The 18,962-nt window shown below is 37.4% G+C and overlaps 1 protein-coding gene across 1 annotated transcript in view; it reads left to right on the plus strand.

Annotated features, from left to right (window-relative positions):
• The window catches only part of LOC140146344 (oxidative stress-induced growth inhibitor 1-like), a 35,517-nt gene extending 24,106 nt beyond the window's left edge, over positions 1-11,411 (plus strand). Inside the window, exons 5-6 of the mRNA XM_072168152.1 lie at positions 4,316-4,404; positions 6,684-11,411. Coding sequence (XP_072024253.1) covers positions 4,316-4,404; positions 6,684-7,752 — 1,158 coding nt within the window. The 3' untranslated portion in view covers positions 7,753-11,411. The remainder of the gene's footprint in view (positions 1-4,315; positions 4,405-6,683) is intronic.
• The last annotated feature ends 7,551 nt before the right edge of the window (positions 11,412-18,962 follow it).

Here is an 18,962-nt window from a genome sequence, read left to right on the forward strand (position 1 = left end):
ACCCACCCCCAAAATTTTCCAAAATGAAAATTGAAAAAAAAAACCCAATAAGAAACAAAAACAATAATAGGGTGACACAGAATCATTAAAGTATGCCTCCAATGAGTGGGTACCTGAAGTACAAATACTTTATAATTTATAAAGGAATTCCTTGAATTTAATACATTGTTAACCTTTTTTATGTACATGTGGTAAAGTGGACCAAATTTGCGACCTCTTTCAGGCTTTTTATCCATTTCAAGCATGAGTTTTACCCCTAATTCTATCATTTTCACAGACAATTTTTTCCACGAATGCCTCTCCCCCCATTTTGGTAACATCATGGGGTCAGTAACTCAACTTGAGTGATCCCATCGGGAAAATCTGGCTTCTATTTTGAAACAAATTTCTCCGGTGACCCTGGTGACCCCGCTCTTATCACAGGAGTTTATAAAATGTGTTGTTTTTCTTTCAGTCATAATAAGGATAATTGACCAGACAATTCTAAAAAAGGAACATAAATTTGGTCAAAAATATTTCATTCTTTTTTAATAGTTTTCGATCAGAGCAGGCAGTGACCCACTATAAAAGGTATTCTGGGTGGACGAACTGGCGTCATGCCGCTATTGCTTTCCTTTATTAGTCAAAGAGTGTACGATATCTGGCATCATAATAATAGTTGTAAATGGACACATATGTATTGATGTATAGTGAATATCCTTTAATTTAAAGAAAAAAAAATTGGGGGTGCGGAAGAATAAATAAAAAATATTATACCCAGCATCGACCCCGAAAGAAACCTTGATTAGGCATATAGCTTTCGACGATAACGGCAGCTATATGAATATTTAATTAGTAAATAAACAAAGTATTTGCGGTGTCATCACAAGATATCCCCTTCTCAACATTTCATTATAACTTAAAGTAAAATTTTGTACTGGACAATAAAACTAACTTTATGAGCCCAAATGGAAGACAAAAAGTGCCCTTTTCAAAAATCACAAACAAATTCAGTAGGCCTATGCTTATTAATTGCAAGGTGTATTAGGACAAGGAATGGGACTGGCCACCTTATATAACTCACTATGCTGATCTCTGAACTAAGAAGTGGATTTGCATGGCTGAATGATCATGAATCGATAAAACATTAAGAGCAAATGTTCACTTGGTGGGAATTTTAATCTGTACTCAACCACATTTTTATATCAATTTACATAAATTTATATATTTTTTTTTGTGGTGAGATATGAATTTCATCATGTACACCTGGGATATCCAATCATTTTATAATGAGCTGCAGCAGTAATCTGCATAATTTGTTAGGCAAAATAAAAAAATTAATATGTTTCACGTCCCCTCCTGCTTCCTTTTTTGAGGTTTCCTCAAATATATTTTTATTTTTGAAATTCAGTTATAACTTTTCAAAAAATATGTCTAGGAAGTTGGAATGCTTTCTATAGCCTTGTTAAGATACAAGAAACATTTTAGGAAGGTTTTGTGATCATTGGAGGGGTGTAACTCTCAGAACAACAAATAAAAAAGGGCCTCCTCCTTTTCCAGGCATTATTGTATACGCTTAAACAGCTCTAAGTATGGGTATTTACACCAATTTTGCGATAAAAATAGAAAATAAAAAGCCCCTCCTCCTCCTTTTTTCCGAAAACCCGGACGTGAAACATGTTTTATTTTTTACTTGGCCTTAATAATTTCAACGCAGTCGAGTAGGAGAATGTAATTGAGATGGGAGCGGCCGAGTCAATGGTGACATTTTCTTCACTCGGGACATAGGGACATATCTTTCGCCTCATAAAAAAACACTTTGCTGAACAGTCCCTACCACTCAAAGCAAACTGTTCTGCAGCTAGGTAATCTGCATTATATACTGTATTATTTGTCCAGGCATTGCATTTTTTTATGTTCATTTTTTTGGGGGGGGGGGGTTAAAATCCCACCCCAGCATAAATAATGGGTACAATTCTGGTTTACCCTGCGCACCCTGTGATTTAGGGTTAGGATTAGTGTCAGGGTTATACTTGTGCCCAGGGTATACCAGAATTATTCCAAATATTGACATTGTTATTGATGTCGCATGCAAAGGTTTGACCATAGACTGGTATCAGGATGACTTTGCAATAAATAGCAGGATTTGTATGCATTCTAATCAACCATGCACTTTACAAAGGTCAGGTAAACTCAGAGAAGATATTCTGACCCTTCCCAGAATCCCTTGCAACATATAAATACATCCCCTCATTTTATGACGCCACCATTACTTTGTACAGGTTTCCTTTGTGTTTTCATTTTGAAAATAGACCAGTTGGCTAAACATGGGTTGCTAGTCAAGAATTTATGTGCAAGATCTGGATGTGCTCTGTTAACTGAGGTATAGGCCTATTTGGTCAATATCAACCCATGTGGCACAACATAGCAAATTAATACAGAGAATTGAAATGGAAGAAATGTATTGTGGGAAGTGTAAGATATTACCCAGAGAAGATATCTACGTTCGGTGGGGGGGGGGGACCACTCACATAAATGGTCTGTATGCATGTGTGACCAAAAAACAAGTAAAAAGGGGTGTTTTTTTAAGGCTAGGCACACATTTAGGATCTAAAAAACAATGATTTTCAAGAATAAGGGTAGTTTACTGAAAGTGAACAACTTGTTTAGCGTATCATTTCAAATTTTTGGTAACTTACAAGTCCAAAAAGGGTACATTTTTTTAATTGTTACTAGCCAAAAACTCATTAGGGGGTAAATTCTATATTAAATTATCTTATTAAGGGGAAAATTTTTGGTAAGGTAAAACTCATTTCTAGGGCTCTGCGTTTAGGGGGTGTAACAAAAAATTTTGTCACACATGCATGTATACACTATCATACTTGAGTGGCCCCCCTGGGGATATGTTACACTTCCCACAATGCATTTCTTCTTTGCACTGATTTGCTATTCAGTGTTAGTAGTGACAAGAAATATGTCAATATTAACAGAGCTCATCCAGATCTTGCAAACTGTGAGGAATTTCGGAACACTATCGACCCATGTTATGCTTCCCACAATGCATTTCTTCTTTGCACTGATTTGCTATTCAGTGTAACATATAAATAGGCTTATGTCAATAGTGACAAGACATAATTAACAGATCTAGCTCAACCAGATCTTGCAATTGAGGTATCTTGCAAACACTATCGACCCATGTTACACTGAATAGCAAACCAGTACAGGAAAGAATTGCATTGTGGGAAGTTAGTGTATATATTCTCTGGGTAAAACGCTATCTGAAATATAAATAGTGTAGCGTGCATAGTATTAATTTTTCTCTGCTTTAATAGACAACAGACGACCAATTCTTAATTTACATTGTTTTTAATTAAATTATTAATAAAATCATCTTTTAAAAGTTCAAAAGTCATTGATCCACTACATGTATGTGTGTACCACTAATTACACCCATTAAAATTATTAGTGGTGCCTGAAATATTGTAAAAGGTGTATCACCACAGCCCACCACAGATCCTGAAAATAAATTTATTTCCAGGATCTATGATCTCACGTTTTGTGATTTTATCAATTCTGGACAGTTTAGTGGGTGTTTCATTTGCATTTCCATTAATATATTCACATTTTAGTATGTGTACCGTAATCAATACTGTCGAGCTGTCGCAGGGCTAAACATTTACGAGGCTGCCTGTTCGACCGTGAAAAGGCGCAAAAATTAAATCCCCGCGAAAATGTCCCACAATACAGTAACCCACAAGGGATTAATCCAAATCTAAATAATTTTTATTTTGACCTTTGTTTTTCTTATACTTGCCAAATGGACTGACTACTATTCCAGTTAAAATGCATACACCCTATGGAAGAAATGACCTTTTCTGTGAATTTCAAATAGGGCTACCTGATCAATGGGTGACCATGGTGACCAGTGGCAGTGGAGTGTTTTGAAAGTGGGGGGGGGGGGCAGTCAGTGGTGGAGAAAATGTAAATAATCATGTAGCGCTTGTCCGGCACTTGAGGAGAGGGGTGTCTGAGGGGGGGGATCAGAAGTGAGAAACTTTTGCTAAATGAAGGCTGAATTGAAGCTATTTGGAGGACAATTTTGGTACTAGTGCCTACAATTTTAGTTTGAAAATGCCAAAAATTGGTGAATTGAAGGCCAAATTAAAGCCATTTGTGGACAACTTCTCACTGTCATTAATTGTGTAAATTATTGCTTCAAACAGTAAGTGTTTAGCTAGGTGTCCAAAGCAGAAATGAAAAGGAAGAACACAGAAACTTTTGCAAAATGAAGGCACAATTAAACTTTGTATTTTGATTTTTGTATCTTTTTTTAAAGGAAATGGATGGATCTGTGTTGACGTTAAGTTTGGGGAAATGGATGGAACTACCTGGTGTCACATTTCAGGAATGGATACAAGAATACAGGTAATTATACAAATACTAGTCTCCTGGGGTGTGTATGTGGGGTGGGGTCACTGGGGTATGGGGTGGGGTAGGAGTGTCACATGGGTCTGTGTTGATGTTAAGTTTGGGGAAATGGATGGAACTACCTGGTGTCACATTTCAGGAATGGATACAAGACCGGGATGTGTATGTGGGGTGGGGTCACTGGGGTATGGGGTGGGGTAGGAGTGTCACATGGGTCTGTGTTGATGTTAAGTTTGGGGAAATGGATGGAACTACCTCACATTTCAGGAATGGATACAAGATTACAGGTAATTATACAAGGGTCATACTAGTCTCCTGGGTGTGTGTGTGGGGTGGGAGGGTCAATGGGGTATGGAGTGGGGTAGGAGCAGAGGTTGATTCAATGTAATCCCAGCATGCAGTATGATATTATGTGCAATGTAATAAAGGAGCCATTTCAACACCATTTCACATTCAAATTTATGTACAAAATAAGAACCAGTAGTTTTGATGGAATATTCATCAAGACTTTTATGTTTTGAATTGATAATTGGGCACAGGTAATGTTTGTGGATACATTGCTACCAAGAAAGTTAAAAAGTCGTGTGTTTTTAAAACAATTTGAGATATTTTAAATGCTTGGGAAAAGAAGGTGGAACCAGCACATTTTTCTTGCACATGCATGCATGCAGACACATAGCTTATCTTGTTGTATAAACAACCTTGACCATGCACAGCAGGAGCCCAGTGTGATATTTTCTGAAAATAACCATGTGTTTCTCAAACATGCTGTCAGTGGCTGCAATGTATTCTGGGCTTACATTTAAACAACCTCTGGGGTAGGAGTGTCACATGTGTCTGTGTTGATGTTAAGTTTGGGGAAATGGATGGAACTACCTGGTGTCACATTTCAGGAATGGATACAAGATTACAGGTAATTATACAAGGTTCATACTAGTCTCCTGGGGTGTGTGTGTGGGTTGGGGGTCACTGGGGTATGGGGTGGGGTAGGAGTGTCACATGGGTCTGTGTTGACGTTATATAAGTTTGGGGAAATGGATGGAACTACCAGGAGTTACATTTCAGGAATGGATACAAGATTACAGGTAATTATACAAGGGTCATACTACTCTCCTGGTGTGTGTGTGGGGGCACTGGGGGGTATGGGTGGGGTAGGAGTGTCACATGGGTCGGTGTTGATATAAGTTTGGGGAAATGGATGGAACTACCGGGAGTCACATTTCAGGAATGGATACAAGATTACTGGTAATTATACAAGGGCCATACTAGTCTCCTGGGGTGTGTGTGTGGGGTAGGGGTCACGGGGGGGTGTGGGGTGGGGTGGGAGTGTCACATGGGGGGGTGTTGACATAAGTTTGGGGAAATGGATGGAACTACCGGGAGTCACATTTCAGGAATGGATACAAGATTACTGGTAATTATACAAGGGTCATACTAGTCTCCTGGGGTGTGTGTGTGGGGTAGGGGTCACTGGGGGGTATGGGGTGGGGTAGGAGTGTCACATGGGTCGGTGTTGACATAAGTTTGGGGAAATGGATGGAACTACCGGGAGTTACATTTCAGGAATGGATACAAGATTACTGGTAATTATACAAGGGTCATACTAGTCTCCTGGGGTGTGTGTGTGGGTTGGAGTGTCACATGAGTCTTTGTTGATGTTAAGTTTGGGGAAATGGATGGAACTACCGGGAGTTACATTTCATATTTATTTTTTTATGTAATAAGATATTTGTTAAATTTCTAATTAAAGTTTGTTCGGCTTATATAAGGCGGAAAAAATAAGACTCGTAACACTGTGTATTGATATAGAATGGCATGCATGCAGTTGGGCACAGTGCTTATACCCTACTTGTGCGCAGGGATAGCGTTTTAAGGGGTCTTGGGGTCCAGGACTCCTTGATTTGGCAAATCCCCATGATTTGGACCCCTTAATTTTGTACGTCTGTGTAGAATTAGATGCCTGGACCCCTTTTTTTGCCAATTTGGACCCCTGGACTCAGCAGGTCACCGCTAACCCTGCTTGTGCGTTGCGTAATACATGACTGGTGCACGCTTATGTGAATTTAAATGCGAGTAGAGTGTGAGTTGGGAATTATTGACTTGCGCAGTAACAAAAGCTTAATAATTTCCGCCTTATATGCCGAACAAACTTTAGTGAAGGACGCTAGGTGAATATAATAACCTTGGTAGAAGGGTTAAGTTTTGAAGTAGACCTTAATGCATTGCCAGTACCACATGTCTTAATACGCACAACTTGTGTTTTTGATTTCTTGCAGAGAACAAAATGCAATCAATAATAATAATACCAAAGCAGAAGAGTCATCTCAAACTCGAGCAACTCTCGGTGAAGTGGCCAAATATTATGCCGAATATGTCGGCACTACGGACATTCTGAGTAACTTTATCGCCCGGACCGAAGTCACATCGGTACGACGGTTGAAAGGAAAACGTGTCATAAACAGTGAAAGCGGCGAGCCTGAAATCCCCTGCCAAGGCTGTTGTAAATTTGAAGGCGATAACCTGTTTGAGGTCAAAGGTCGGCATTACAACGGCATGTGCGGGTGCAGCCAAGAATTCACCGTTTTGACGCCAAACGTTGTCATGGCAACAGGAATGCTGGGAAATCCAAACAGGTTGAACGTAGAAGGAGAGTCACAGTCGTATGTGTGCACTAGCCTTAAAGATTTAGACAATGCTGTGCAACAAGAGGACGTACATTCCAAATCGGACCCGATACTAGTCATAGGCGCAGGTCTAAATGCAGCTGATGCGGTGCTGTGCGCACTGAAACAAGGCATTCCTGTAATTCACGTTTTTAGAAGACGAGCGGACGATCGGGACGTGATATACGCCAAATTGCCAAAATCGGTGTACCCCGAATATAACCAAATGATCTCTATGATGAAGGAGTCCTCAAGTCATGATGGCTTGTATACAAGTTACGCAGAGCATAGAGTTGTAGAGTTCAAATCGGACAGGAAAGTGGTTCTTAGCGGACCTAACAATGAGAGGCTCGAGTTACCAGTCTCACTTGCGCTTGTCATGATCGGTAACCTACCCGATTTGTCGTTTCTTCCAAACCAAGGTAGGAATCTTGGCGCTAGTAAAGGTAGGCCGATATCCGGACGCGATAACCCAATTGATGTCAACCCGTTTACGATGGAATCACTTGCAGAGCCAGGGTTGTTTGCATTAGGACCATTAGTCGGGGATAATTTCGTGAGATATGCGCAGGGAGGATGCATGGCATTAGCGCAACATTTTGCGATGAAGAACGGTTGGGTGCAGGAGATGAAGGTACATGAAAATGGGGAGGAGGAAGAGGAGGAGGAAGTGTCACAGTAGAATGAGATTGTGGCTATTCCAGTTGATATCCATACACCCCCTATGGAAGACATGACCTTAATCTCCCACACAGGGAGTGTGAATTTCAAATGGGGTTACCTGAATGTGTGGGAGATTAAGGTCTACCGTACTGGTGTATGTATGGATTTCAAGTGGACTAGTTCATACACATATTTGAGATTCTGTTAGCAACTTGTGCTCCTGGAGCACACTAACCTTATAGTGTAGCTATTCAAAACTATTGTATAAGTTTTAGGCCATCTTAATTTAATAATTTGTCTCAAAGCACAACGGCAGCAACTTCAGGATGCCAGTCTGATGAAGTGCTGCATAGCAGCATGAAACTGCATGATATGTCATCAAAAATGGATTTGATAGAATGAATTCTTATCAAAACAGGTTTTCTATTAACAGTATCACTTAATGTACAAAATACACTTTCACATGTTATTATTTTCATGTGTTGTTATTTTTGTGCCTTCACATCTCATCCACTTGTGAATATCGTGAAAATAAAACACTTTAAGGAATCGGATATTAACGTTTGCTCAGTATTTTTTGTGGGAGCTGAGAGTACATCAGACATATATGTCTGATATCAAATTGCATTCTGAATCCGAGTAATGTCCTTTTGACATCATCAAGTAATTTTGATTTTTTTTGTGAAATTCTTTATGACAAATTATTAAAATTTGATATTTTTGATATTTAAGTCTAATATAAGTCTTTGAAATAAACTTAATAAATCTAATGTGATATGAACTAAAGTGTATGTAGCTGGGAGGAAAAGCTGATGATTATTTAAAATGTAGGACCTTTCGTATTGAAGATACACATTTTTCACCTAGGTTTCATTATCATTGAGGTATAGGACTTTTTATTTTTTCGGAGAAGAGCAGGTAGGGCATCTACTTGATTATATTTCTACATGTTCATACTACATACTCTGAAAATTTCAGAAAATTTGCATGAGTCTGTTTTTTTTAAATTACATTTTTGTTACTAAAATGGGGGTTATAGCGCCCTCAATGGGTACTCTCTCCATAGGGCTACATGTAAAGACCAGTTATAGACAAATGGCTCTAAAAAAAACAGACTCATGCGAATTTCCTCAAATTTTGCACATGATGTAGATTTAACATCTGGAATGTAATGCAAGTGATGTCGTTGCTGCTCTTCTAAATTCATTTTTAAAATGTCCGCCCCAGACCAAGGTGTTTTCCCCCCAAAATTTGTATTATATTGCAAATTTAAAAAAATCAAAATTATTTGATATCAGAAGGACATCCCTCGTATTCAAAATGCAATTCGATACATCTGATGTGCTCTCATGTCTAGGAAAAAATACTATCCAAACAACAACAAAAATATTTAGCATTTTTTTTATTATGTATACTGAATATAGTGTTTTACTGATGTACAAAAACAGTTCCTTTTTTTTTTCACAGTAGATCTGGAGATGAAAAAAAAACATGTAAAAAATTTATAAAGCACAAACCAAAATTATATTTTGATACCAAAGTGTTAAAGATGGCATTGAAAGTTTTTTTCAAGTGCATATGTATACAGTAAATAAATATAGTAATTATGTACATATCAAAGAAATGATTAATTTGTAAAATACTGCCAATTCTTGTATAGTTTGTTCACCTTACGAGCTTTTTGTCGGGGGTGTGGGGTGTCAGTTTCCCATCATAGACAAAGCAATTCTCACGATTCACAATATGATGCGCCGTCAGCGGTTGCACTTGCCAGTTCAATTTGTGACCTCCAGGGTCGACATCGCCTTTCTATAGCCACCATTGGAGGCGCATTGTATTATCAACCAAATTGGTGTGAAGTGTAGATATTGTTCACCTGTCTCTGTGACTAGCAAAGTTATAATGTGAAAAGCTTTTTTTAAATTTTGCAGTAAACTTTTGACAAGCGCTTACTACTGATGTTGCAAAGTCAAAGCTAACAATTTGTACGGCGCAAAGTTCATTCATAAATTTCTGCTCCGCAACAGCAGATCGCCTCATCAGCAGCCAATCAGAGACAAGTGTGTTTTATTTAACGCAGTAAATATGCCATGTACATGTACGCTGAAAATATGCTTTGTCATCAAAGGTTTAATGCAAAATATTATAGTTTTATTTAAGGGGCATGTGTCAATGAAATCATACTTTGCTTGCAAAATGGCTGAATATGCATGTAACTTGGATTAACACATACTGCACACGCAACCAATGGGAATATAGCCTTCCCTGCAAGTCCAAGATGGCTGCCATGGCAACAGCGGCCATCTTGGATGTGCAGTGCAGATGAATTTAAAATAGTTTATTAGGAGTGGGGAATAATCATTTGAAAGGTTTATGAAGTAATTGTAGTATTATATGTTTTCCCTCACTCGGATATCCAAGATGGCTGTCTTGGCCTTGTGCCATTGGCGCTGTGAGCAGGGAGTTACTGTAAAAATGGAAATTTTCTTGCTACATTTATTTTCGCGTTCCCAGCTGCTACCGCGAAAATAACATCGCACAAATTCCTTTTGCGTATAGGTGAGTGTAAGGAAACTTAGAATCGAGAATTAAAAAACAAGGGAAACAGTTCAAAATTGGGAAATTGCAAGAAATTAATCACACAAAAATTTCCACTTTTACAGTAAAGGTCCGTTCATACTACCACCGCATTTGCGATGCTTTGCTCCGCGATGCCGATATATCGATTACTTTTGCCGCAACTCAATGCAACTCATCGCATTTCCAAGTTAAAATGTATTCAACTTTATTGCGATATCGCAATGCAGTAGTTTGCAGTACGACAATGCACCGCATCGCAAAGCAACGCATCGCAAATGCGGTGGTAGTATGAACGGACCTTTCTTTGAATCAGGAATTGGCAGTTATTATTTTATAACTTTTGAAGGTTGTCATTTGTGCACAAAACTTGGAAGTGTTATGGATTGTCAGTTGGGATCAAGCCTGTAGTTGTATATATGACTGATGACAATAAGTGTTGCCAAGGCCTAAAAAAAATGTTTGATTGGCGTAACCAGAGGCGTCGACCCTAAAAATAGGCGCGACCCTAGTAATTTAAAATTTAAAAAAATAAGTTCCAGGCCTTTATCATATGCAATTTACAGCTTAAAAAGGGCGTATAAATGAATACTGACTACTGTAAAAGTAGATATTTTCGCGAGGTTTTTATTTTCGGGAATTTCGCGAGTGGACATAAAATCGCGAAAATAAACTTTTGCATTAAGTTTCTATTGTATCAATATCAAAACCGCGAAATTTAATTCTCGTGCAATTGACAAAATCCTCAAAATCGCGAAAATATCTTCTCGCGAAAATATTGACTTTTACAGTACCCTAATTTGTTGTTGTTGTTACGCCAATCAAACAATTTTTTTAAGCTTAACTTCACTTTTGGATCATGAATGTACAGACTTGTGCTGATCATTGTACCACAATTTCTTTCCGCATGATGAGGAATATTCCCATCAAACAAAAAACAGTTTCAACATTATTGTTAAGGTTAGAAAAGATTGCCAGAAAATGTTTAAATGTCAGGTTATATAAAGGGTAATTAAACATTTCCTGCAAAATATTCTTACAAAATGTTATGTAAGTATTGATAATGATATTGGGCAAAAAATGTTTGCAACAAATATTTAAATAATACAACATTTTAAAAATGTTGTTTTATTTTCTAAATTTCATGAAATTTTGGTTTAACAAGAGGTATACATTGTAGTTCTTAAAAAATTTCTCGAAAATGTGCAAATCATAGCTGTTTAACAACAATTTTTATAATTTTGTGGGTTTTTTTTCAAATTAGGTTTGAAGTCTGGTAGTTTTTAGGAGTCCCAGCCACACAAAGTAAAGTTGAGAAGTCCTCATGGGTTACAGTACCCCTGCTTGGTCATGTCATCTGAGTAACAAATCAAACTACAGTCTGTCCACATAGAAGTACAAACCAAATCAAAAATTTTTTTTCATAGTTCTATTGTGTATCTGATTTTGTGTGGTTTTTTTTAAAGCATTTTTACTATTATTTATTTTTTATTTTAAGTTTAGTTTCTTCTGAATCACAAATTGGATTTTGGTTAAGATACAATGGAACAAACAAAAGGTCAATGAAGTCTTATGAATGAATCAGTTTCATCAGGGAGCTGAGACTGATACTGAAGGGGACAGTTGACCCCCCTGTATATGAGAAGCCTCCCCGAATACTGGCCACCCAGATTTTCAGGCATTTTTTGCTTATTTTCATCAAATTTTCCCCCTTTGAAAGTTGTCTACCCCAGTCTGAGAAAGTCCTGGGTAGCTAGTATGCCACTGTGGAGGGGGCCCGCACACAGAACTAGTTATGAGGCTTCTTCTATCTTTTTGTTTTCCTCATAATGTTACCAGTAACTTACATGTATAATTATCTTTTATTTTGATGTTTATTTAGTACCATGCTACATGTATGTGAAGTATGCTTGAATATATATTACATGTTTTGATAATAGCATTTTATAATTTCTGTTCTTCAATAATCTTTGCAATGTGCAATTAATTTTATGTTAGCTTTAATATGTACCTATGTACACTAGCTGTCAGAGAAAAGCATGCAGCGCTTTCATGGTGCGAAGACAATGGGTTGCTAACTTACTTGCTTGCTTGCTTATTTCAAGTGGTGTCCTCGAACTGCGACGGCCCGCCATATCTTCCTGTCTTGCATTGCTGTTGTCATATCAGTAGCTTCAAGTCCAGTGTCTTGTTGCGTCAGCGTATTTTTCGTGGAACAACACGATCGCGCGACCAAAGACTGTGATTGGTCAATTCTCAAAAGATGTGATTACGCCGTAAACAGTGGTCTTTGCTACGCTAGACGCAATATCTCTGCTTACCCAAGTTGGCTGCCATGATCGAGAATTAGATATTTTGCCTATAGCAGTAAAGAATTAGTGGGCTTTACCAGTTGAAATCCATACACCCCTGTACATGAAGACGTGAACTTAATCTTCCACACAGGGAGTGTAAACTTCAAATGGGCTCACCTGAATGCAGTGTCCGAAATAAGGAAAATATGGAGGTTGTCCCTAGGACAACTAAACCATAAATTCTGCTTGTCCTCAAACATTTTGGTTGTCCCCAAAATGTGTCATATTTAAGAGGTAAAATATAGTGGTTGTCCAGAGGATAAGTACATATCTCAATATCGTTGGCCCCAGTAATTTTTGGACAAAAGGACAAGAGGATAAGTGCTTATTTCGAACACTGCCTGAATGGATAGGGGATATGGATTTCAACTGGAATAGCCCATTTTAGGAAAACCGTGATAACAAATTTTAAATCTTGAAACTGTCAACCTAGTCTAAAATTTTTTTCTCAGCTTATAATAGGCGAAATATATTTGTTTTTTGTTACTGCATGCATTGATAAAGTCGCAACTCGTGTACGCTTGTACGTAAATTCACATAAGCTTGGGACAGTCAAGCATTACACAAAGTGCACACCATTCTATATCGATACATGACATGATGTTACATGTATGAGTCTTACTTTTTTTTCGCCAATTACAAATAAGCTTATTTTCAGATTAATTCCCTGATGGCACTACTGTCTTTGTTACAGAGCACCTGATTGGTTACTCAGATGATCATATGAAGTAATTAACCAATCAAAATTAAGAGTAATGTTCAGTTTAATCCCCTTAATCCTGACCATTCTTTATACCATCTCTGATTGGCTCGATATTTGAGATGTTCTAGAAATCAAGGACTTGTATGGTTTTTGAGTTAATATTTTAGAGACAATGATTTCTTGTGTTTCTTTCAATGTCATAAATTTGTAATGGATATTCCAGTTGAAATCCATTCCCCATATGGAAGACATGACCTTAATCTCCCACACAGATTTCAAATACCTGAATCTGCGACTCCATTTGAAATGTTTGGGAGATCACGGTCATGTCTTCCACACCAGTTCATGGATTTCAACTGGAATTACCCAATTACTATCAATAGTGTGTGTGTTAAATTTTATTTCAAATAAAATTATTTTAAAATTGTTTCTATGTCATGCAATCATGTTCTGTTTGTGAATATTAATTTTCAAATAAACCCATTTTATACTAGAGTAACATGCATCTTTTGTGTCATTATTAGTCTGCAAGCTGTGACAATAAAAAGAAAACCTACTGTCATAGAAAACTTCGCTGTGCACAAAAAGTAATTTCGAGTGTTTTCCTAATATGTGATGCAATCAAGCAAAATGAGTCGGATGTCGATCAAGATTCAGTTTTCAATCTCATTATATGAGCCATTCTCAGTGCTTTAGTTTGCTGAAAAAAAGTGAAACCCTACATAATTAATTCTAGAGATATATGACCATTTTAGTATTGCTCAGAACAATAAAGTACAAAGGAAGTTGATTACTATTATTGATTATCTAATTAGATCTCAAACTCAATAATCCCTACATCCGACTCATTTTGCTTGATCGCATCACATAAACACCTCAAAAGAAATAAGTCCCCCTCTGAACATGTCATCATAACATGGTAAGGTTTCATTTTGTACCAACAAAACTAACTTTGAAATAATTATATGACTGTTTACTAAGTGCTGTGTGAAAATGAGAGATTTCCATGACTTCAGGGCTGAATGAGCCTAAATTGAAGGCAAAAACTGCCCTTTTCAAAAGTCACAAAGTAGGCCTATGCTTGTCACAAAAGTTGAATCATGGCTTGTTACTAATGGAAAACCCCATGTGTTTGAGTGCAGTTTAAAATCCTCACCAAGTGAACATTTACTGTAATGTGTATCGATTCTTGATCATTCAGCCATGCAAATCCCCTTGGTGCAGAGTTCAGCACAGTGAGTTGTAAGATGGTCAGTTCCATTCCTTGTCCTAATACGCCTTGCAGTTAGCAAGCATAGGCCTACTTTGTGACTTTTGGAAAGGGCACTTTTTGTCTTCAATTTAGGCTCATTCAGCCCTGAAGTCTGGAAATCTCTCATTTTCACACAGCACTTAGTAAACAGTCATATAATTATTTCAAAGTTAGTTTTGTTGGTACAAAACGAAACCTTACGATGTTATGACGACATGTTCAGAGGGGGACTTATTTCTTTTGAGGTGTTTATAACCAATGTTGCCAAAACTTTTCAGCCCCAAGGCACACTTTTTTTTGTGAAATATTTCATTAAATTGTGTTAAATTTGGCCAAAAATTTCGGCGTATAAAATGTTCTTGGCAAATATAGTTATTGGTATAAATACGGGTGTACTTTCAGATTGCGCTATTCCAGTTGAAATCCATACACCCCATATGGAATACATGCCCCACACAGGGGGTATAGATATCAAATGGAGGCACCCATTTTGGTAATCCCATTAAGGTCATGTCTTTCATAAAGGGTGTATGAATTTGAACTGGAATAGCCCATATTGTCATCATTATAAGAGGGGAATGGACATCAAAAACGGGTAACTCCATTTGAAATTCACACTCCCTGTGGGTCAGAAGAATAAGGTCATGTATTCCATAAAGGGTGAATGGATTTCAACTGGAATAGCCCAAATTTTGCCAAGACATGTCCGTATCCAAACCCAGGCAACTTGAGTACCCTCTACACCCATGCCCCAAGCCTCTTATCCAGACATGTTGTTAACAGTCATTTTGTAATTATATTTTTTTGAACTTTCACCCAGTTGCTGAAAACTCAAATCATTGTATACAGAAACCCTTGCATAACTGGCTCCACCATTTATCTGGTGTTATCAATTAATTCCAGTTGGTTATTTCCATTCAACAGCATGTTTACACAATAGTCTTTGAATCTTAAACTGGAGGTGCTAATAAAAATAAGACCCTGAAGTGTACACAAAATATGACACGATCTGCTCCCCTGGTCTGCTTCATAGGGGCCAAAGAAGGCATTGCCATCGGAGGCCCATGGACAAGGAGCAATGCAGAGTCCTTTTATCTCCTTTATCAGCCCTATTCCTAATTAAACCACTTCATTTTCACATTTGCTTAGGCCCCTGAACCCCCAGGCCCCTGGACTTTGTCCCTGTCCTCCCACTTTCTATGCCCCTGTTTTGAAAATTCCAAGTTACTATTATAGTTAAAGCCATATTATAACATTTGCTGAGGAGGACGCCTCAATATTTTTCAAAATTCTGTTCTTTACACGATTGTTGTACTTTAGTAAACTAACATACCCTGCAAAAATCAAGACTTCAGGTGCTGTTTGACAGTCTGATGTTTGTGCAAGGTATTAAATCCATATTATAACATTTCCATAAGAAATGTTTTTTTGGGTATAAAATGTTAATTTTCACTGTCAGCCTACTAGCCAAAAAACATTTTTTGAGTAGCGGGACTTTTATATAAAATACAACAAAAAGCACACTATTCAGAAAGTCTGTTATTCAGAAGGCCCGCTACTCTTAGCGGGCCTTCTGAATAATTGGTTTTCTGAATAGCGGGTCTTCTAACTACCGGGTCTGCTGAGTGACAGGCTGCATCCATGAAATATATATATACCAATTGCCAAGATAATCTCTGGTAGTACTTAAGGCTAGATGAATCAAAGGCAAACAAAAGTATGTCTCAAAAGTTGCAAGTTGTGAAGATTTAATCTTGAGAGGCTCGGAACTTTCAAAGCCTACATTTTTATTTGCATAATGAAATATTTTCACTAAATTAAAGTGTTAACAAGAAAGTCCTGTCTGCAAGATGTGTACAATGATAGAATGCAGAAATTATCCAAATGTATATATGGCAGCTATTGGAGATAGGGCCTTTTGGTCCTAATCCCTCAATAATATGCAACATCCTCAGGGACATCCTCTTAAAATGTCTAGCATGTATTGCTTAAAGCCTTAATATACAATTTCGGACAAATTTAATTTTGTCATTCTTTGCCAAATATCATATCATAGAAGTTTTTTGGTCATTTTAAGCCAATTAATAAATTAATAACAAGGTAAAATAAATGGAAACTCACTGTCTTGGCTGCTTTACTGTGGTGTTCTACCACAGGATTTAAAGCCATTGTTATGACTTTGATTACAACTTGCTCTGTTGTCCTTAAAACACAATGAATTTGGCTGAATCCAATTAGGTGGAACCAGAGAAGATGTAATAAAGAGGAGGGTCAACGGAATTATATCCTTGAGATAATCCCGTATGTAATCCTGTCGCATCTATTCATAGTCCTTTATTCTCAAGTAGTTAGACATCCACTTGAAATATCCTATGATGTTATGTGTGTGACCGCCCATGGTTGACCAATTTTCACTTCAGAATTGAAAATATTTCCAATGTTTCTATAAAGAATTTGTTAAAAAGTATGAAACGCGTGTGTTAAGGACCTGCTGCTTGGATGGGATACCACATGTGGATAATACAAGAAAGAAATCGAGTGCTGTAAAATTTCCCCCCAAAGCCACCGTTTTTTGTAAATATATATAAATTTCTAAAGAAGAAATTTTAAGGATTTTTTTAGATAGGTGATGATTGTTGATCATTTCTATTTTATTGTTTTATGTATTTTCCTGTCATTTCCTGCCAACATAATAAAGATATTCTGATAATTGATAACATTCTTTATCATAAATAATAGAGTCTGAAAGTGGCAACAAGTAGCAAAAATTATAATTTGCCATGGAACTTCAGTCATATTTTATCTGAAATCTGACAAGATGACAGGGTCTGCATGCATGGTGTGTATGGCATGATGACATGCACACACTGACCTATCCCTAAAAGCAGTTAGCTGCAACTTAATTGTGTATCACACCAATCCCGGGTTCAAACCCTATTGTGGTCTTCTATTGTAAAGCTGCTAAATAGGGCGATTCATCATTTACTTTGAGTGAGCGGTCTCACACATATTCTGTTTGAGGATAGCTTGATCAACCTCCTCTTTATTACATCTTCTCTGGTGGAACATGTGTAAACATTACAAATCAACTGCTCAGTGCCAGAAGTGGGTAAGTGCAACAGCTGCCATGTGTAGATGCGTATAATATGCTGTGTAAATTGCCAAATGTTCACAGGGCAGCTATTGCACTTGCCCAATTCTGGCACTGAGCAGTCTAAATATGCTAACAAATCAGGTTTGAAAAAAATTGACCAAACTTATTTTAAAAGAATGTACATTATGGCTCTAATCATGTTAATATCCTTTTAACATTAACCTAAACTCAACCCAGAAAGTATCGAAATGATTATAGATGGTCAGATATATCGGGAACTGAAATATATAGCAAAAATTTATTTGATGTATATAAAGCGCAGCTTTTTCCTGGGCATTTTGATACCTCTTTTGTTGCTCTACGATAGCATTTGGTCGAGTTATGGGCGCTTGAGTGGCTTCAAGTCGGGTTTTGAAAGTTGCACTTAGCTCCTATTCAAGCCAAATGCGTTTGTTGTGTACACACACACACACAAAATAAAGACAAAGGACACCGATGTGCACTGTTTACTTAACCAGGAACTTTACTTAATTTTACTTCTTCGACTTCCATCTTCAATACTTGCTACCCTTTACTTATCTCTGACTTATCTCATGAACTCTTTCTGCTGACATCTCAATACTTGGTGTGCCCATCATCCCGGGCCACCATCACTGTCTATCACTGCCTGAAAAGCAATGGTCATTTTATTGGTCACAGTACAACGAATTTTACTTGAATAGGAGGTAAGTGCAACTTTCAAAATCGGACTTGAAGCCACTCAAGCGCACATAATTCGACCAAATGATATCGTACAGCAACAAAAGAGGTATCAAAATGCGCAGGAGAAAGCTGCGCTTTATATACATTAAATAAGTTTTTGCTATATATTTCAGTTCCCGATATATCTGGCCATCTATAATTGTTTCGATGCTTCCTGGGTTGAGTCTACAAATTAGCCACATCTTATGTTACATTTTGATGTATCAGTCTTTGTCCACAATGCAGAGAAATCTGCTCCATGGGGGCCAAAGGAGAACATTGAGTTACTATAATCGTGCAGTTATTACCTTATACAAACATTTAATAGGCTATCATATACTGAAAACACCAACTTAAGTTCTGAGGATTTGTGATGTGTATTTTCTTATGTATTCTATTGTTTTTTACTCCATATTTTTTTGTCTTTATCTCAATTTCAAATTTGCCGCCTTTGGCTCCCATGGACCAGATCGTGTTGTCACAAATTACTGTTGTGTAACACTTGACA

Source organism: Amphiura filiformis, chromosome 2 (assembly GCF_039555335.1).
Source record: "Amphiura filiformis chromosome 2, Afil_fr2py, whole genome shotgun sequence".
Classification (NCBI taxonomy): Eukaryota; Metazoa; Echinodermata; class Ophiuroidea; order Amphilepidida; family Amphiuridae; genus Amphiura; species Amphiura filiformis.